This window comes from Crocodylus siamensis, chromosome 3 (assembly GCF_052110815.1).
Source record: "Crocodylus siamensis isolate JL-2025a chromosome 3, ASM5211081v1, whole genome shotgun sequence".
Classification (NCBI taxonomy): Eukaryota; Metazoa; Chordata; order Crocodylia; family Crocodylidae; genus Crocodylus; species Crocodylus siamensis.
The window spans coordinates 232,368,675-232,391,017 of NC_143397.1; the positions used below are offsets into that span (position 1 = coordinate 232,368,675).

The 22,343-nt window shown below is 43.0% G+C and overlaps 1 protein-coding gene across 4 annotated transcripts in view; it reads right to left on the minus strand.

Annotated features, from left to right (window-relative positions):
* CSMD3 (CUB and Sushi multiple domains 3) overlaps positions 1–22,343 on the minus strand; it is a 1,311,906-nt gene that overhangs the window by 159,035 nt on the left and 1,130,528 nt on the right. For all 4 annotated transcript variants that reach the window (XM_090040525.1, XM_090040524.1, XM_090040523.1 and 1 more), the window contains 3 exons: positions 13,964–14,060; positions 9,910–10,014; positions 4,045–4,163 (listed from right to left, as the gene is read on the minus strand). In XM_090040525.1, the coding sequence (XP_089896651.1) occupies positions 4,045–4,163; positions 9,910–10,014; positions 13,964–14,060 (321 nt within the window). The remainder of the gene's footprint in view (positions 1–4,044; positions 4,164–9,909; positions 10,015–13,963; positions 14,061–22,343) is intronic.

Consider the following 22,343-nt stretch of genomic DNA (forward strand, 5'->3'; position numbering starts at 1 on the left):
AATAATTTAAGGTACCAGAAATTAAGATATTAGAAGTACAGGATAGTTCTATTTTAGAAATAGTTCTCTGAGAAAAAAAAAAAAGCTAAGACAAGAACAAAAAGCAAAAAAAAAACAAAACAAAAAAAGCAAACAAAAAAACCCCAAACACACCCTAAAACACACACACACAAGCTCTAAACTTGCCTTTTGATATTTTGAGCAATCCATATTAAACAGGTTCCCATACCACCAGGGGGCAGCCACTACCTGGTTCAGCAGCTCATGCAATCATGACTATTTGGTAAACAGAGTGGGAAAAAAATATCTAAAGAGAGAAATGCATCTGGGCTCCGCTGAAAACCAAACAGTGTCTATTTCAATATGACCTTGGCAGGAAAAAAAGACAGTACCTCTGGCTGTTAGCCTGTTTTACAACCTTGAGTTGAACTGCATAGTTACTTCTAATGTTTACGTTATATTTCACTTCAAAACCTTTATAGCTGCAGGTACTGGATATTTGTGAAAAACACACCATTATGTAAAATACTTTATTAATTAGTTTGATGACTTCTCATATTTTCCTTTAAAAAACAAACAAACAAACAAAAAAAAACAAATACCCTTCTGTCATTGGTCCAAACATATGTTATTTATTCACCACTGACACAAAGCCAAAGTGATAATGTTATGCTTATGCAATAGCAAAATGCAGGAACAGCACTTTTATTTTTTACGTTTGTACAGTCTGTAGTCCATTCTTGCTTTTTAAATCTCATTCAATTTATTTCATGTGTTCAGTATGACATATGTTCACACTTCAGTATTCTTATACGAAATAAAACAAAGGTAAAAGTAAACCAGAAAATGCCTTGTTGCTCCCCTCAGAGATGCAGTAAAATCGTCCTTACATGGTCTTCCTTTGCTGCACAACACAGTTAGTAATCTGAGGTCTTATAATGGGTCTCCCTCTCCGGCGCCATCTTCCTGGTCACCCACACCTTATGTAGGGTGCCCTTGGAGCCCTCTTGGAATCATTCTGTCCCACTCTAATCTCGCCTGCCACGTCCTGATGGAACTTACTATGTGAGCTGGAGACTGCCTATTCTATTGGGTATGTTGGGGTCTCTTCTAGAACGGCCTGACCCCTTTTTATTCTAGCTAGGCCTCCCCATTCAAACCCACCACACAGGCTTTGATTCCTAAGCTCTAGCTTTTCCTTCAAGTGCCTGGAGGCTCAGGGCCCCCTTTTCTCCTCCCTTCTGGAACATGGCCCTCCCTGGCCCAGGGGTACGGGTGCAGGTCCCACAGCAAAAGGGCCACAGGTTCAAAACAAGGGGCAACCCTCCAGTCCCTTGCTGGCACCAGGGTCTGTGCCCCCCACAAAAGCTGTGCCCTTGCTGGCACTGAGGTTCCCACTCTGGAGTGGGTCCTCAAAAATGAGGCCTCCTCCATCCCCTAATAGCCTCACACAAACCTCCAGTCGTAAACAACAAACACAAAAACTCAAGCCCCTAGGCTATAATAAACTTCTGCCTCATGGCTAAAACATCACTCGAGCCACCCCTAAGGGTGCTCCATCCCTCACCCATACCAAACTGCTCATTCATTTAGGATCTGGCAGAGTTCCTTCCCCTGCAGCTGCCAGCAGGGAACTTCCTGCTTGGCCTCAGACTTGGGGTTTAAATGGGAGCCAGGCCTTGCTCCTTCTGGTCAGCTGACCACTAACAGGTATGAGTCACTGGCTCCCTCCAGTTGTCCTAGCAACTAGCACCTGAGCTTCTTCCTCATTGCTCCCAAGAGTAGCAGGCACCTTAGTGCCCTGCTACAGGTCTTCAGTAGGAGGAGAAAGGTCACAGTCAAAGCTACAATCAGCACTAGAGCTGAGAGAGACCCATCAACTGTTCTTGGGAGGAAGAAGACCTCAGTTTAAGGGAAATAAAAGGAGGGATAAGGACACTGGTCCCCAATCCAAATGACAATGTAAGGATCTAGAGGGAAACAATACAGGTCCAAAATTCAAATGTCATCTTAAGGATCTGGGAGAGGAGAAGAAAAGGCCATTACAGCCAGGAAGGAAAACAAATAGCTGCTGCCAAAGCTTTGCCTTCTTATCCCTAGCTCAAACATTTATTTGCTGACCATACTGCTTCCTGTTGTGCTTATCATAGGGAGCACTAAATACCACAACAGCCACTTGCTTAACCAAAAGTGGAACAAACCTCATTCTGCTCTTTCAAACTTACAGGTATGTTTAAAGATTTGCCCATGGCATGTCTTAACTCTGCTCAGTTCAAAAAACCTAGACAAAGTTTGACTTTATGAACTCCATGAAAGCATGTTTCTGTTCATGTATAGCTCATCCTTTATAACTTATTCTGGCTATACAGTCCAGAACAGGATTTCAGGCCTGTAATTCCTTTTAAATGACTGCTACTGTCAAAAGCGTGGGGAACCTCATTCTTTGCTACAGGAACAGCACCATTCTTGTGCAAAAAAAATAAGATTTGAGGGAAAAATGTAAGTTTGTATCTATCCTCCCTGGTCAGCAACCAGGGAAATTACTTTTTCTGAGAGATTACAACTGTGTTTCTGAAGTTCAACAGCTTTGTGAAGGACAGTTCTTAATCCTCAGTATTATGATGAAAAGCAACACTGCTGCTGGAGGCTGGGCTTGGCCCAATGTGAAGAATAAATGACATGTCTAGCTGAAATGACAGGGTTACAAGGGTTTTATTGTCATTTGAATGACCACAAGACACACCTACTGTTTTGCAGAATGTATTTTACTAAGGTCTATATAATGTAGACCATCTGTTTTTTGCTTATCCCCCGGTATTGAGGTACTAATTTCGTTTCACAGAGCAGCTAGAGGATCGACCTTGGTCCTCCAATCCTCATCCCTCCAATGCACAGTCAGTGAGCACGAGTGGCATTATTGAAGAACTGCAAAGCAAAGGTATAGGCTCTGCTTTCTTTTAAAAGGTGTCAAGAATTCTGATAATGGGTTATAAAGCATTGCTACATGACAGCAGAAAGCTCATGTATAACATTCTCTTCACTTCAGGATGCATTTCATTGTGTAACAAGTCCTGCAACATAGTTTGCCCAGGTAACAGAGGTAGTATTGTGTTCTCTCCTTTTTAATGCTCTGAAAAACCTGAGTGAAATGAAGACTATTAATTTTAGTGTAACAGGTGAGGAATATATGTGCACGCACGTGCACGCATGCGCACGCGCGCGCGCACACACACACACACTTATATACTATTTGGAGCCTTAGCTCAACCATACAGTGCTAGGTTTTGCATTTGGTACTCTAGTTTAGCTATAAGAAGCAGCAAAAGAAAACCCAAGCCTCTCATAGGTAGACAAGTTCTTATTGGCTGCACATATCAAAAAATTGAAATAAGTAAGCTCTTTTTGACAAAACTAATTGTAATTCATTCTTATTGAATGATCTCCAGATCTGTTTTCAGTGCAGGAGAATAGCTTACTTATTTGGGGAGGGGGGAGGTGTTGGGAGTGGGGGAACACACTCATTTCTGAAATCGGCCTTCAGGTTAAAACAAACAAACACACAAAGAAACAACAAAAAAAGGAATATATGAAAGAAAACTAATGGCTTTCCCAGAAAAACAAATATTTCCCAAGAACGTCAGTCAATATTCCTTTCCCACTCTTTACTGTTTTTTCCTTTGTCTGGTACCTTTCCTTTACCTCTTACCCATCATGGTTTAGTGATATTATTCATGAAATGATTTATTTAAACTGAAAATTATTAGCTCTCTGACCTCAGATCATGACCCGTCACTAAACTAAGAATGCGTAAACAATACTGAACAATAACCTACAATCATCATGCAGCAGAAATGTAGAACCATGATCTTTGAAAGACAGTTTCATAGATGTTCTCTCTGATGGAGACAAACTTAAAAACTTCATAACTGTAATTTATTCCAGTATGTTGGCATTTTTAGTGTGGGTACAATATAGATTTATTTAGATATAAAGACATTAAAGAACTAAAAGAGAGAACTTGAAACTGAAAAATACCCGACATACCTGAAGGGAATAACCTTGATCACACTGGAAAGATACCACATCTCCAACCATGTATCTGTCTCCAATTTTAATTCCACTGCTAGGGGTCTGTGGTTCAGGACAAGAGTCTAAACCTATAGCTGTGAAAAATTGAGATGTTTAGAAATGAGAAAGCAAATATAGACAATTTCTACTTTTATGCTGTTTGGGCTTATGGAGCATGTTGATTTCGAATAATAATATAGAATGATAGAAACTTAGGGTTGGAGGGGACATCAGGAGGTCATCTAGTCGAATCACCTAGTCAAAGCAGGACCAGCCCCAACTAAATCATCCTAGCCAGGGCTTTGTCTAGCCAGCTGTTAAAAACCTCCAAAGATGGAGATTCCACAACCTCTCTGGATAACATGTTCCAAGGCTTTACTACCCTCCTAGTGAGAATGATTTTCCTAATATGTATCCTAAACTTCCCTTGCTGCAACTTGAGACTATTGCTCCTTGTTCTGTCATCTGCCACCACTGAGAACAGTCTAGCTCCATCCTCTTTTGAACTCCGCTTCAGATAGTTGAAGGCCACTATTAAAACTGTTCTCAGTCTTCTCTCTCTAGACTAAATAAGCCCAGTTCCCTCACCCTCTCCTCATAAGTTATGGGTCCTAGCCCCCAACCATTTCATTGTCTTTCACTGGACTCTCTCCAATTTGTCCACATCCTTTCTGTAATGGGTGGGCCCAAAACTGGACACAGTACTCCAGATATGGCCTGACCAGTGCTGAATAGAGGGGAATAATTACTTCCCTTGATCTACTGGCAAGACCCCTACCAATGCAGCCCAGTGTGCTATCAGCCTTCTTGGCAACAAGGGCACACTGTTGGCTGATTGGCTTATTGTTCATTGTAACCTCCACAGCTGTTGCCTAGCCAGTCAGTTCCCAGCCTGTACCAGTATATGGGATTGTTCTGCTCAAAGTACAGGACTCTGCACTTGTCTTATTGAACCTTATGAAATTTCTTTTGGTCCAATTCTCCAATTTGTCTAGGTCTCCGTGGACATGTCTATACGTGCCCCCAACTCCACAGGTACTAAATAACTACACAGTAACCACTGGTGTTGCACAATCCTGGTAGCACACGGCTTGTTTCTGATCCCACTGTGCAGGAAGCAATGAGTGTTGGTGTCATGGTTCATGCCCGCTGATGCTATATCACTGTAATGACAAGCACAATGCTGTGCTGAAGTAGCGTATCATGTAGACACCCGTTCTGAATCCTAACTCTACCCTCTACTTTATCTACTACTCCCCCTAGTTTGGTGTCATCTCCCAACTTGCTGAGGGTGCACTCCATCCCATCTTCCAGGTCACTGCAATATGCTGCAGATGCATCTCAGGTTTTTCTGGGACTGTTAAAATTCTGCCAAGAAGTTTGGACGCAGCTATAATGAAGACATATTTTTATGTTTTGTAAACTATATTTCTGTATGTAAAATGTCTTGCTTTTTGAATGGACAATGTCACAAATAATGAAGGGTTAAAAAAATCCCAGGGAAAGAGGACCTTTCTATACACATTCTTCACCTCTATTTTAAATTGCAAAAAATGAACATAATTACTATACTTTTCTTAAGTGAAGGACATGAAGGGTGAGGACTTTGGTACATTAAAGTATCTATAGTTAGCAAAATTTTGGAGACAATGAATTGTCATTTATACTACAGTTCTCATAATTAGCTGAGAAAGGAGACGTTATGATAAGTTACCAACTGTAGTGTGCAAGTAGTCTATTTTATTCACCATCATGATTGGTTTCTTCTTAGAGTATTCTGCATTGTTCCAATTATTCCATTCTAGACTTTATATATATTTTTACACACACACACATACACACACACACACACACACACACTATATTTTACATAAATGTCTCTTTTGATACAATGAGGACATTTTTGTGTTATACAAATTAGCCACTCATTTTCTGATTATGTCTATTTTTTAAAACAATTTCTAGAAATAATTTGGTTCTTATGCCAAGATCTCTTAATTTCTATACAGCTTGAGTAATGTTTTCCTCCTTATCTTTGTTTTACAGAACAGGCACATCATCTGTTAAATGTAAAGGGGCCTCAAAAAAGCAACTGCCATCTCAAGCAAGCCTAAAATTTTGCTTGGTATGAATACCAGAATATTATATGAGTTTTGTTCAGCTTGTGTAAATACCTTTTAAATAACTACAAGCACTTACACATTTTGCCTACATAATTATAAATTATAAGCAACAACATAACACCATTTAAAGTATGTTACAATTCACCTCAATCTTTAGTTATTTTCAGCTCATAACAGAAGTTTATTTGGCAAAAACAGCTTTATCTTTACATAGTTATAAATCATCAATCCATCAAAGAGGTAGCTAAGCACATGCTTAACCTTAAGCATAAGTAGCTCATTTGAAGTCAATGGAACTACTAGCATGTTTAAAGAAATGTATCAGTGAGTGAGTCACTGGATTATTGTCTCTATGCATACATACAAAGACTAAGGGAAGAATATTGTGGCATTTCCTTGACATATTGGCACTGCATCCTTTGAATCTGTGCATCTGAAAACTGATCACTGCTACTTTGCCTGGGTTTTTTTCTGGACCATCACACCAGCAACACCACTTTAACAATATTTGTTCAAGTCCTTCAAAACATGTCAGTCATATGGAGTCATATCAGTCACTCCAAAGCAACAAAAAGTCAAACAGCTTCAAGAGAGAATGGGGAATTTCTTTCAGCTAAAAATAATTCTTTGTTCCATTCTGTTCATACCTTAAGTGACTTAGACATCACATGCCTCAGACTGATTCATTGATATTCTTTTTTCCTTATATACTAGATCTTTCTTTTAAGGTACTATACTTTCACACATGATGGGAAAGGTCTCTTGACAACCTCATAGCATTTATCTTATATACTACACAAGTGTATATAAAATTTGATAGAGGACACTATATTTAAAACTATGCTAAATAGGCTTGATGAAACTTTAAAAAATCAGAAAAAACATGCAGCCTGCTATCTTTCTCAAATGTTACAAAATGAGATCAAACTTTTTTTCCTACCATCTTCTACTATACATAGTACATCTTTTAGTATTCTCCGCTGTTCTCTGCAGATGACATACATTCTGTGTATGCCATGTATATGAAAAGTGACAATAAACTTAAAAAACATAGGATGCAATCCTAGTATCCATAACACAGGATATGTAATCCATAATATGTAAAGACCAACAGTGGAAAGGGTGGATACAGGTTATATACTATATTTATCTGACTCTAAGACAACTCTAAACTAAGACAGCCCTGTAATAATTAGATTCTATCCATGGAAAATTATAGCAAATCTATACGTTTTCCATGTATAGAATCTAATTATTGGAGGGTTGTCTTAAATTCATCTTTCCACTGCTGCAGCATGGAAAGCAGCGGCAGCGGGGAAGGTGGTGGGTGGGCAGGTAGTAAGGGGGGCAGGTGGTGAGGAGGTCAAGCAGCCTGATCCCTCTTCCTTGCCCCATGTCCCTCTCATCACTTGCCCTTCCTACTGGCTAACCCCCTGGCACCTGCTCCATTGGTGCCTGCATCTCCCTCCTCCTACCCCTTCTGCACCCGTCCCCAACTGCCTGTGCCCCCCATTGCTTACCCACCAGCTCTGGCAGTGCTCTGGTGCTATTTCAGCCCAGTTGCTCTGGCCCCAACCTGGCCTAGTAGCAACAGCGGTCTCAGGAGCAAGCTCTAGGGCCTTGCCACAGCTGCCACCAGCACAATAACTGGTACTAGGCTGGGCGCACAATAACTGGTACTAGGCTGGGCTTGGACAGGAGCAAGAATGTGTCATGCCTCATTCTAGAGTAGTGGTGAACCCATGCCAGAGCAGGAGGATAATTACCAAAGGAAAGGTGCAGGCAGAGGACCAGCATTATAGTTGTTTTCATTTCCAGTCCTGTAAGTATAATGCTGCTCCCTATAGCTACCTCCCTTTCGAAGAGTAGTAAAGTTCCTATAGTGTGGTGTTGTGGGCTTGCTAAATAACATTGCTGGGCACACTACAACAGCTTTACTACCCTTTGAAAGGGAGGTAGCATACAGGGAGCAGTACTGTTTGTCAGCAGGATGTTGAATGGTGTTGCAGGAGTGTCTGAGTAACTTCCCAATATGCCAATGTATCGCCATTTAAGATCCACTTTGGCACGTCTGCTCCTTATTTCACAATAACTTATTTTATCGTGCTTATTTGTTTGGAGTAGTATCTCACCTAATATATTCTGTGCAGCTTACCTCTCTAGAAACCATACATATTTCACCAAGTCTAATGACAGTATATGCTTAACTCTTCTTCTGACATACTGCTTTTTGCTTGCTGAAAATGTAGTGCATTTTTATAGCATTAAACACCTATTCCTTAGACATTTTTTTACTTGTGTTAAAATGAGATTCCTATATTATATTAAGGAAGCTTTGATTTCTCCTTCCTCTGGTGGGAGAAGCTGAGGCAGTATCCTTATTGTAAGAGTTGAATATTTCTGAATACAAATGCCCACCAGAGAAGAAGGATTGCAGCAACCATTACTGAGTGTACAGTTATACAGAAAAGATCATGTATTTGTTCTACAAGTATCCTCCCTTTTGTGGCAGCTAATAAAGATTTCCAGATGGTCCAAGGAGAGGACTTTGGATACTGTAACATTGTCAAGAACTAATCTTGCAGTAATTGAGTCACACAAGAATCAGTTTGAAGACAGAAAATGGTGTACCTGGGACAAATGTAAAGACGTATATGAATGACTGCCTGCTTTTATGCCAAATCACCTGAGCCAATGCCATTCAAATATAAATTATTTTAATAATTAATGTTATAAGCAATAAGAAAGGAATCATTTTACTAACATCTTCATCAGCCACATATGGTTTTCAAATAATTGCATTCTATTGTCATCATCATACCTGAACACCTTTCAGTAAACCATTAAGCAACAGATTAACATTTGCCACGTGTGGCTTGTTCTTTTTTTCTCCTCCTCTTCCCAGGGGAAAAAAAAATGTGTGTGTGCAATGAAGAGTTTTGTTTCATTGTCTCCTGATATTTTTCATAACTTAAATGCACACTGAGCATTATATATTTATAATAGGAAAAACACAATTTAGGAAATACACCTTGCAGTTGGAACAGGATGATGGAAGCTATGCCAATTCTTTTTTAGCTGCTTGAGTAGGTAATTAAAGTATTTCTGCCCTTTATTGATTAGTTATAGACTCATATATCTAGTCTGACAGATTAAAAAATTAATTCTCTTTTTTCCAAATCAACAAAATAAAATATGTTTTTCTTTGTAATTAAAATGTACTAAGTCATTTCTAAATTGAACATTCCTAATCTATGAATACTTTAATACAAGAATATAATCATCATAATAAATAATAAAAAAAGCAATAACAACAAAACAGCAACATTAAGCACAAGAAATTAAGTTCAAATATATTTTTGTCATTTTTACTTTTGATTGCACTGTCAACATTTTGTGCAGGTGTTATACAAACTACAGTGTCTCCACTTGCTCCTGACTCATAAAATCACTTTTTTATTCCAGTTTAATCCAAGAGTATTCCCATACAGACAAAATATCAGGGAGTGTAAAAATGAATTAGATTTACCAATCCCTATAATACAGGGTGCAGGCCTGATTTGTTTTCATCAAAATCAAATGGGATTTTTGTCATCAACCTCAATGAGAGAAGTATTAACCTAATACAGTAGGCTGAACATTACCCTTCATATCAGATAGGCTTGTTGCAAAATAAAAGCAAAATGCAAACAATTATAATAACTTATATGTACATTACCTGTGTACTCAAGATGAAATCCAGCAGCTGACACACTTATGTCAGACTGAAAGTTTAAGTACAAATTGTTAGATGTGCTGTTGAGAAGTGGTGGTATTGTAGTTCCTGAAAAGAGAAAGGTTAGTTTATTACTATAATGAAATGCAGATACAGAAGTTGAAGCATAGATATTTCAAATGTAAATATAGTCACATATAACTGTATGATAGTCTTCCAGAAAACACATGTGCCAGATACAGTTCTTGTAAAGCATGGTAGTCATTTTCATTGCAGGATATCACTGTATATACTCTAGTGTACCTGTCCCTTGTAGATATTTGCTAATGTATTCAGTGCACCACAATATAATATCTGCAGCACATTTTCAGAATCTGGCAAGGAAGACAAGCACACTAATAAGATCTAACTTTTGGTAAATTTCTGCTCACACACTTTCATGAATGCAGGGCAGCACTTCAGAGTCTAATTGGTTCTGAGAGGTATAAACTTTTGTAGGCACCCACCAACTTTGCAAGATGCTAAGAATGGCCTCTGCAAGTCCATTTTAAATTGCTGGTAGTGTCAGAATGCTAGTGTCCATCTCTACTATTGGCTAATGACAAAATATTTACCCCTTCTGGACAGGTTTTGCATCCTTTGTTATAAAAAAAAATGGTATGGACACCAGACAATGGAGGAGACATCTCTATACTGTGGCAACAGTGCTATAAAATAGGCCTGGTTTTTAATTGTGCTTTTTCAAATCATGCTGCTATACACAGATTACTGCCAACACAACTTATTTTTAAATACACCGTTGGTAAACATGACCTGTAAAAGTGAACTGATACGATATCAATTTTCTTCAAGTAACATAATTTCACTGCATCAATTTCAAGGCTCTCAAAGTCACGTTGGGGTCTTATAGATCACTCCTACTGTGACAATGTTACCATTTCCTAGATTCCAGAAACACAGGTTTCTATCATTTAGCTAAAGAAAATCTACATAACCTGCCAGGTAGTCCTATCCATAATGAAGATCTTTCAAGAAGTTATTTTTCTATAAACAAATTTTGTTAGACTTGTTATAACCTGCCATACTGTGGTACATAAACTGGCACAATGTATCAGGTTCCTGGTATATTATTGTTCTTATTACTACTATTACTATATAAAACTGGAACTCCTTTTGCACCACAAACTGTACAAAAAAAATATCAACCCACGGGCTTAATTTAGCGACTCTTCTTGACATGACTAACTCTAACTCTTCTTGAGGTGACTAACTCATGTCAAGTAACCCGGACCGTTCAAGGAGGTTCCTAGCTGAGATACAGGACCTCCACTTAATCTACAATGTGCACAGTCCCAACGCCCTGTTGGACCTGGTCCTGGCCACAGGTGATGACCTGGTAAGGGGCCTCCAGGTCCTTGACCACCTGGGTGATAGCGATCATCGCTTGCTGGAATTCACCATCCAGCGCAGGGTGTCAAGGGACTGCAGCAAGATGGTAACCCTAGACTTTAGGAGGGCCAACTTCAACAAGCTGAGGAGACTAGTGGGTGAGGCACTGGGGTCCTTGAGGGCAGGGGAACTCAGTGTCCAGGACGAGTGGTCCTTCCTTAAGGAAACAATACTCAGGGGCCAAGGGGAGTCCATCCCAACAAGAAGCAAGGGGGGCAAGAGTGCCCAAAAGCCCCCCTGGCTCACCAAGGGCATCTGGGAATGCCTGCTTGCCAAAAAGGCGGCGTACACCCAGTGGAAGGGGGGTGATATCTCCAAAGAGGAGTATACCTCCTCTGCTCAGGCCTGTAAGGGGGCTGTCAGGAAAGCTAAGGTGGACATAGAGCTAGGACTAGCGTCCAAGATCAAGGATAATAAAAAGTCCTTTTTCAAATAGATAGGGAGGATGAAAAAGGCACCGGGTAATCTGGGGCCTCTGCAAAGTACACTGGGCAATCTGGTGGTTGCGCCAGAGGAGAAAGCGGAACTCTTTAACCAATTCTTCACGTCCATTTTCTTGTGCAGGGACCAGGACTTCCCCACTGTGATGGCAGATGGACTCGAGGGGAATGCCTCCAGACCTCAGGTTGGGGAGGACCGGGTTAGAGAGCTTCTGGAGGGGCTGGACGTGTTCAAGTCAGCAGGTCCAGATGCTCTCCACCCCAGGGTGTTGAGGGAGCTAGCAGGGGTTATTGCAGGGCATTGATGCCTACACAGTCAAATGGATTGCAGATTGGCTGAAGGGTCGTACTCAGAGGGTGGTGGTGGACGGGTCATATTCGACCTGGGGGGAAGTGGGCAGCGGAGTCCCCCAGGGCTCGGTCCTGGGGCCTGCGCTGTTCAGTTTCTTCATCAGCAATTTGGACGAGGGGGTGAAATGCAACCTGTTTAAATTCGCTGATGATACCAAAATTTGGGGTGAGGTGAGCACGCTAGTAGGGAGGGAAAGACTGCAACAAGACCTGGATAGGTTACAGGAGTGGAATGATATAAACAGGATGTACTTCAACACTAACAAGTGCAGGGTGCTGCACTTAGGCAGTAGAAACCAGCAGCACAATTATAGAATGGGAAACTCCCTTCTTGAGAGCACGGAGGCAGAAAGGGATCTTGGAGTCATTATTGACTCCAAGATGAACATGGGCCAATAACGCGAGGTCACGGTTGGCAGGGCTAACCGGACCTTGTCATGCATCCATAGGTGCATGTCAAGCAGAGCCAGGGAGGTGATCCTCCCCCTCTATGCGACGCTGGTCAGGCCACAGCTGGAGTACTGTGTCCAGTTCTGTGCACCCCATTTCAGGAGGGATGTGGACAACATTGAAAGGGTTCAGAGGAGGGCCACCCGCATGATCCGGGGACTACAGGGCAGACCCTACATTGAAAGACTGCAGGACCTAAACCTGTTTAGCCTTCACAAGAGAAGGCTGAGGGGGGACCTGGTGACTGTCTATAAACTCACTAGGTGGGGACCAGAAGAGTTTAGGGGAAACACTGTTTCCTCTAGCTCCCCCGGCATGACAAGGAACAATGGACACAAATTATTAGAGAGTAGGTTTAGATTAGACATCCGCAAGAACTACTTCACAGTTTGGGCAGCTAGGAACTGCAACCAACTTCCTAGGGAAGTGGTGCTGGCTCCTACCCTGAGAATCTTTAAGAAGAGGCTTGATGACTACCTGGCTGGACTCATTTGAATGCAGTCTTTTCTCCTGCCCAGGCTGGGGGTCAGGCTTGAAGATCTACAAGGTCCCTTCCGACCCTACTTCTATGATTCTGTGTAACCTCACTAAAAGTCTAGAGAATTCTTGCCTAAAAGATCAGGACGGGACCATAATATACCAGTTGAGCAAATGGGATCTATTGGTTTATAAAGCCATAATGAAAAGAATTAGTTAAATTTAAAAGAATATAGATAATAAATGCTATGTGTACTTATCAAGAAATATAAAAAAGTAATGTTCCCTGTGCTGTAATTGAATGCATTGTGATAGGTGCTAAGGGTGGCAAAGACCATTCTCAGTCTTCTGAGGAAAGAGTTTACATATTGGTTTTGGAATTCTGAGACTATTTGCTGGCTGTCCTTCATATTCAATTAGTCTGCATCTCTAAATTAATGGCATAAATAGCCAGAGCATAGGATACACATTTATTTTTTAAAATACCCCTATTATCAGTGCCTAAACAAAGCCAGTACAGTCCTGGGCACTAAAAATGGGATAGCTTAGAAATATGTCCTCTTAGCCAGAGGCCTTTGTATTTGGACCTGTAGGTGGTAACAGATGACCAGTATATCTTTGTATTTCTGAAGCATCTGAATCATGCTAGAAAAATAGGTCATGACACCTATGAGAATACTACATGTAGTTTAGGGACCCCTAAATAACACTCAAAATGTTATTTTAGTTTTAAGCCTTTCAATTTTTCACACGGATTCAAGACCCTGTTGGATGGAATCAAAACTATAACATGTGTTAACTGTCAATTCAGGAGAAACAGATAAAGAGCTGTGTGTTTACAGCAAAGAGAAACATCTGTAATGTACTTATTGTACCCTCGCCTCATTCACCTGAATAGCTTCCAAGCCTTGGAGCATTGTTGTCGGCACCATCATAAAAGTCCAAAGAGTCCCAATTGTGTTCTGTGGCAAAACTTACAACCTGCACCTATGAAGAAAAATGTAAGAAAAAAACGTAAAGATCTTTCCCTTGAGTTCAGCCTACAGGGAGAAAAACTGTAAATTATAACCTGTGTCCATTTATGCTAGTAGCAGTCCTGTAGTTACAGATGAAGTCATCATTTTCAACTGTGGAAAGGTAGCGTAAGGCAATGATCCCCGTTGTGAGTTGAAACTCTTAGCTCTTGATATGAACAAAATGTATGCATCTGGTTTTTATTTGCTTGCTTTTATGTTTTTATATTTTTGTCTCTGATTATAAATTCTGTGACCTTTAGGTATCTTGCCTCCAAAAGGAACCACAAAATCCGATAAGCCACCTGAGGCCACAATAAGCCTTTATTGATTATAGCCTGAGACTGCTGAAGGAAGGGAAATGCTACCAAATATTTAAATTTCTTTTTTTGAGTCTCACAAGTTTGGCAAGGGCTGGAGCCTGTGTCATGATGATATGAGGTATCCCTTAGAAATTTTCAGCTCTGTTAGAAGTGGAGGTGTAGGGAAGGGAAGAAATTATATTCCTCAATTGTTGGATTTGGCAATACTAAAAGAGCCTGATTTGGAAAAATATTTAGGCATCTAAATGTGTGAATAGTCACCTACTGTGATATTCATCTTCCTCCTCTTTCCTTCCAATCACTGTTATCACCAAAAGTCCTCAGAAATAGGATAGAAGTTTTGTCTGAGTAAATAAGGGAAATAAAACATTTCCTTCTTTTCAGAATTGTATGCTTTCCCCATTGGCATTCAGTCCCCTTCTGTCGGATAAAGAGATTAATAAAACCTATTGATTCCTGAGCCAAAACCTAGCTGGCTTAGTCCTTCCTGCAGCACTGGAGGCCATTTTGCGTGTAAAAAATGTTACATAGCATAAAGTAGCAGACGAATTTGCAACAGATAGAATTGCTTGGAAATCACCTCAGTGAGCCAAGGTGGCTAAGTGTACCTCCAGAGATCATCCCGGATAGGAGACAGATATGCTGACAAAGCTATTTCCTTTACCATTTCTCCACCTTGGAATGTAGTGTGGAAAAGATATGTCAGCAGTGACTTTGGCAAGAGCAGGATCAAGAACCAGGGGATGAAGGTGTTTGAAAACATTGCCTTGAAAATATTGTGCTTCCTCACATACCCGGATACAGGGCAAGACAGGTAATTTGTGGTTGGAGGGTGATAGAAGTCCCTTTCTCAGGGAACTTTGGGGGTGATCTGCTCTATGGTGCTCAGATTAAAGCAGTACATAACCGCAGGAATTCCTGAGTCCTGACAATAAGAGACGGACAAGCAACTTTAGTGATCCCACATCATGCAGGAGTGTGGGGTTGGGATGCCAGCAACAGAATGCTACTTTCAATTCAAAAGCCCTTTGAGAGGCCTCCCCTTGTGTGGAGATGACATATGGTGCTTTGCCCCTTCAAATAAATATCTTGTTTATCAATGAAGAATGTCTAACCAAGAATGGCTACTTCATGTGGACGACTGCAGGGGAAGCCTAAGCAAATCTCCATAGAACATGAGCCAGAATGCTTCATATATGATCCCAAGAGCTGAACAAGTGACACCACTGACCTAAGCTATCAGGAATAATTTCTGCTTGATTTTTATTAGGTTGAAGTTACTTGCTTAGACCAATACTGTGGATGCTCCTGATTCTGTTCAGCTCTAGAAGTTTGGAACACTCCCAAACTGATTAGGTTGTGATTCACAGTTGGTGGTCCACGAGATAAAGTTTTATTTGTGGTAACAGTGCAAAAGAGGTTACAAACCCATTTAATGTTGTAGCAGGTTTGATGGCATGTTAGCAATAGGAATGGAAAGTACTAACTAACTGAGTACCAGCAGGTATCTGTTTGGGCAGTTTTGAGCTCAGTGTGGGCTCATTTACCTTATTTCTTGGGTGACTAGTTCAAATATCTCTTTTTGCCACTACTGTCACTTCTGTGACTGCCAAAGAGCTGTCCTCAGCAAATAACCTTCACTAGATTGTCGTCTTTGTAGAATGATTTAGATACAGAGGTTATTGTTGACACATTGTAGGATACTAGGAGACAGCTAGGAAGGCTAAATGTTCAAGAAGATTTTGCAATAAATATTATCTTGGTTATCTTTGGTGTTATACCCTGAGTTATATTCTAATGTTGTTGCCTTCTGTGACCTCTACAGTCCTACCACAGTCTGGTTGAAATACACATTCAGCAGCTATTCAGTGGGCACATCTACAGAAAATGCTGCACTGCCATAGCAACATGTTATGGTGATGTGGTGTCCACGGGCAGAAACCATGATGCCGCAGCTATGTCACCATAGCTGTGTGCTCCCTCAGTATACAAGTTACAAGGGTGACACAATGGCTAAAAATAACCATGCCCCATGTGGACAGCATGGTATGGGCTGTTACTGTGCCATCATTTAGCACTTCTAAAAGGAAGTACTAAATGATGGCACAGTAACAATAGCACTGCAGGGGCACATGTAGACATACTCAGTGAGTATAACTTATCATAGCCTTTATTCATACTATTAGACAGGTGGCTGCCAGCAGGAATACTACAGAGTTTAATCACAAATCCCAAGCGAATTTCTGTTCTATTCTTTTTATACTTTAGGAGCACTTACATCTAGTCTGCATCAGTGCCCACACACGATCAATCACATCTGGTGCCATACAGCTTACAATTGGCTAATTAACTTATTTAATCACAACTTTCCTACACATCTTCCCAGATATATATCAAGTTTTGGTTATACTGTGCTACCTGGTTTTCTCACTACTATGGCAATTTGTACTAATTATGTCAGAAAATTCTTAATCATATTCCAAACATTTTTATGCACATTGGTGCTATCCATAGAACTTCAGACTTGTACAATTTAACTCTTACAGCTCTTGGCCTGCCTTATGGCCTACACCTAGTTAAATAGGTAATTTGGCACATGGGAGTCAGGTACATGTTAATTTCTTCAAACAAAAAGGCAGAAGGTTTCTGGAGTGTAGTCATTACCATATCTTACCTCAGGGGCAGGCACTTATTTTGGGCAGAGGGCCACTTATCCAGTTTCAGCAAAGTCTGAATGGGAAACCCCACCCCTTGTCAAGTGTCCTGCCCCCTGGTCACCATCTTGGGACCAATGTCTCAGGGCCAGTGCCAGGGGGGCCCAGAGCATGGCACAGGCTGGCAGGGGTCTGTGGAGCCAGGTTGGGCTGCACCAGCAGGAGCGGGGGGGGGGCACCAGTGCTGGCCCCAGGATACTGGTGTAGGCTCTGTGCACCTGCTCACTCCCAGTGCACCCCTAGCCCTGTGGTACAGGCAGGGGGCAGTGCACAGGCCCAAACCCCTGCTCCATGGCAGGGAATGAGCTGGTGCACAGTGCATTGAAAAGTGGCCCCTCCTCTGCCACGTGGCCAGTGGTCCCTGCTGCAGTTGCTTGCAGCCCAAGTGGGGCTGCCCCAAGCAGGCACAGGCAGGGGTCAGGGCAGAGAGGCAGCAAATGTTTGCAGCTGGCCCAGGTTCTGGGTAGCTGCTGACAGCTACAGAGCCTGAGCTGGGTGGCAGGGGCTTTAGGTGGGGGGCAAGTGGCAGCAGAGCTGGGGGGGCAAGGGTCATGAGCAGGGCTGGGGGCAGAGGCTTTGGGTGGGGGGGCATAGGGCAGCAGGGCTGGGGGCAAGGGGAACAAGCAGGGCATCCTGCCATGTACCCCCTGCCCTTATTTTATTTTGATCAGGCACAGGCAGCCCCACGTGGGCTGTGAGCGGCTGCAGTGTGGGGTGCTGGCCATGGGGCAGGTGAGGGGTTGCTTCCCCCCCATCCAGTGTTCAGTACCAGCTTGTAACCAGCCCCACTGCCAGCCTGGGCCCCATGCCAGCTCTGGCCTCACCCATCAGGGTAGCACATGGCAGCAGCAGCTGTGGCCCTGCCACTTGCTGCACCAGCCAGCATTTGCCACTGCTGTCTTTGGGATGCCCAGCAAATGGACTCCAGGTGGGCAGCAGCAGCCAATCCTGCCAGGTGAGGCAAGCAGAGGGGCCACAGCTGCTGCCACCGTGCGCAGCCCCAAGGGTGAGCCCGGAGCTGTGTGGGGCCCAGGCTGGCAGCGGGGCAGGTTACAAACTGGTGCTGAGTGCGAGGGGGAAAAATGGCCCCTCACCAACCCCATGGCCAGTGCCCCGTGCTGCAGCCACTTGCAGACCACCTGGGGATGCCCGTGCCTACTCAAGACAGCCCTGTGTGGGCTGTGAGTGGCTGCAGCAGGGAGCGCTGGGTATGGGGTGGGTGAGGGGCTGCATTTCCCCACTGTGCTCTGCACCAGCTCCTTTCCTGCTCTCCCCCCACTTACCTGAGGTTCCAGCATGGGGCAACCACATGGTCCCAAGCCACAAACTGGGGCTTCTGGCTGCGGGGGATGGGGCTGGGGGGGGTCTGCTGTTGCGGGAGCTCACCGGGCTTCCCCTGGGTCCTACTGCCCCTGGTTCATGTCATTTTTTACAGGAACCAAAGACAGAGAAATATTAATTTTGAAAAATGTTTAGGGGCTGGATGGAATGGCTTTGCAGAACACATCTGGCCTACAGGCCATATTTTGCCCACCCCTGGCTTACCTGAAGGATTGGATATCCTTATGTGGGACAGCCAGTAGAAGGAACATTTTTAGTGTAGGAAGCATCTCCTGGTGATTCCCTGAGAAATTAGATAAGGGGAAGGAGGAGGTGGAAAGGTTCAGAAGCATCCATGAGTATGAGGACCTTGTTGACTCAATGCACAAAGACATCTCCAGCATCATGGAAAAGGGACAGCCAGAGAAGTCATTAGAAGACACAGATGAACAGGTACACTAGAAGGTGGAAGCTGTCAGTTTGTCATCTCTAGCAACGGACAGCACTTTCCTGCAGGACCTGTGTTTGTCAAGTTGTAGAACAAGTATGCTGACTTGGCATGACATGAGAAGTGGTAGGGGAGGACAAGCTATGCTTTTCTAGAAAGGGAGAAGTGCAAGCATTACTGCCAAGGAAAAGCAATGAGTAGTGGTAGCAACTTGTTCCTGTGGGGCATGAAGCTATCCATCTGTTCATCCATCCATTGCTATCATTCAGGGGAGAGCATGATTTGCTCTTGAGCAAATCATTCCATATTAAGCTGATTTCCATCTATGATAAGGTGCACGACCGCTGGGCTTCCACTAGCTGCTCTCTGGCAGGTCTGGTCTCTTGGCAGATGTTCCACCTCTTCCGGGCTGGTTTGTCGTCAGGGTAGCTCTTTCCTCCCACGTCCAACCCTGTTCTCGTCTGCCACGTCTTGGTGTTCCTCAATGGGCAGGGTTAGTTAGTGGGTCCCTTGGTCACCCGGGTCAGGCCCGATGGTTGCTCACGGGGCTCCACCACCCCTACACCCCAGCCTCACGCCACCTTTGGTGGGCCGTCTAGTTGTTATCTTGTGGCTTTCCTCGCAGATCTCGCCCACCACTCTGCGTTCTAAAGTCTATGGCGGGAGGCTGTGCACACTCCTGCGGCGCTTCACTCCTCGCTCCCGTCCTGTGGGGAACGTTTCCCACTATTGCCCCTCCCAGTGGGCTTCCCTATGACCTGAACACCAGGGTGCCCTTACTGAACTCAGCCCCCCCAGCTCGGGGTAATCCAACAGCAACAAAAACAAAACCCAGTGCACCTCCACCAAACTTCCACCTATTCCTTGTCCCTGGACCCTTAACGAGGAGAAAGGGGCCTCTACACTCTGGCTGTTGCCCCAGGGCTCGTGCTGATCCTTCGCTTTCCCTCCTTGGTCCTGGCGGTGACCCCGCCCTGATTATAACCCCCCGTCCAGGCCACCCCCGGGCTTTCACCTCCCGGCATGCCGTCCTCAGCGCCCCACCATCCCGGCACTCCACCTGGGTCTTGCTGTGCTTTAGAGGCTGCCTCCAATCCTCTTTCCCTCAGCCAGCCATTCACTCCTCGGGTGTACGGCGGGGTCTTTGATGGGGGCTACTGTCCCTGGCCAACTTTGTCACCAGATTGCTGTCTCCTCAGGGTCCTCCCTTGGGGCTCCCTCTGCTACCGGCATCAGCTGCAGCTTTGCCTCCGGGCCATCCGCTCCCTCCGCAGCAGCAGCTGCCATTTTTATTTTTGCTGGCCAGCGTCTGACACTGACATCACCAGCCGGCTGCAGCTGTACATAGAGGCGGCTCACGAGCTGCGCGGGTTCCTCTCCCTGCTCCCCGTGGGCTCCGTCCCAAGCTGCAGGTGAGTACCCCACATTACCTCGCTTCCCGGGACAAGGTGACAGGTTGTTTGGATAGGGAATGATTTTGACACAGTCTCCCACAACATTCTCATTAACAAATTAAGGAAACAGAGATTAAACTAAGGAAATACAGACTAGACAAAAGTACTGTAAGGTGAATACATAACTGACTGGATCATCCTGCTCAGTCAGTAGCTACCAATGGCCCAATGTTTAGTGTGGAGAAGATATCAAAAAGTATTCAACATCCACATTAAAGATTGGGATATAATGGGACTGAATGCATGTGTAGCAAATTTACAGGTGATACCAAGTTGTGTCAAAGTGCAAACAGTGTGAAGGAAAGGGATAGGATAAGAATGATTAGATAGACTGAAAAATGGTGTCCAATTAGATGAGATTCAACAAGGACAAGTACAAAGTCCTGCACTTGGAATGGAATAATTGCATGTACAAATACAGACTGGGAAATGACTGGCTAAGCTTCAGCACTGCAGAGAAAGTCTTGGGGTTACAGTGGGCTATAAGCTGAATATCAATCAACAGTGTGCCCACCAAGAACCTGAGTCTGACATGGTTTCAGAATTGGTGCTGAAAGCCAGGAGTCCATTCATACACTGCTAGACTTTTTAAATCTTTCTTCTTGATTAGCTCTATCTTAATACAAAGCAAATAGCATCTGGAACATCCAGGTATGTGCTGGATGAGTGTATTCAATTCTATTTGAAGGTAGGGTGCACCCTTTCAGAATCCAATTCCATAATTGCTATCATTATGGGTATTCTGGCATCATCGGTTAATGTGCAGGACAGATTAGTAAAAAGAACACTTTGCATGACAATATCAAATTACCCAAACCTTGATAGCAAGCCTTTGTTAGAATTTTTTTTTTTTTAATGCAGTCTCTATCTAGGCAACTAAGAGATCAGCTAGACAGGATTTACAGAGGACTCTGGAACGGAGGAATCTGAAGTGAAAATTCTGCACTATTTTACAAAACTATACGTACTGACAATATATAATGCTCTGTTCCTGTAAGGTTCAGTGACAGTAGATTTTTATTACTTTGGATAAAGAAAAAAAGGTCAAAGCCTTCTTGTTTCATATAAGTTCTGGAGAGAGTGTACGCATAAAGACACACACATATAAATATTTGCTAGAAAATACTTCATAAGTACCTATATTTGCTTTTTCAGGTTAAGTGGCTGATCAGCAAATTAGCCAAATTCTGCCAACTTACACAGAATATATATTTTTATAGGTGCAGTTTCTAATTTGCTAATTTTTTAAATAACAGTAAGACAAAACAACCTAGTGAAATTCATTTTAAATAAAGTCTCAGCTCATGCACACCATTATTTAAAGTGAAATTCCAGTCTGACAAATGGCTCAGTAAACATATTAAGATGGGTTTTTATGTTTGCTGCATTTTATGCAATACATAGCTTGATTCACTAGATTTTTTTACTTCTTAACTTTGTTTCTCACTGCCAGACCTTCAAACTAACCAGGATTCAGTGCATCAAGCCTGATTCTCTACTTGTTATGCATGATAGCCATCAATAAGGTTCTATAGATCTAATTATGCCCTGAGGTATGCCTTGGCAACTGCTTTTCTTCAGTACATTTGCACAAATGTAAGTGATTGGAGCTTATTCAAAAATCAATACTGTAAAAACTGAATGCAACTCAGTTCTCTCTCTCTCTCTTTTCCTGCTCATGCAGGGGGCTGGACCTGATGATCCTTTGGGGTCCCTTCCAGCCCTATGATTCTATGACTGCAGCACATGTTTTGGGGAAAGTTCCATGGGATCTGATCCCCAGTCCCAGTAATCATGTTTCTTGGCATGCCACACATGCATGGCAGACAGTTCAATTATGGAATCAGGGATCAGATCCCAACTGCACTCTTTCAACTTGCTAATGCAGAAGCTAGGGACTATGATTCTAGGTCCTCCATGCACTGGCAAATTGAAAGTCAGGTGCCTACAGCCCAGCATGGCTTGGAACTGTCATGAGGCTAGGGGGGACAATCAGCT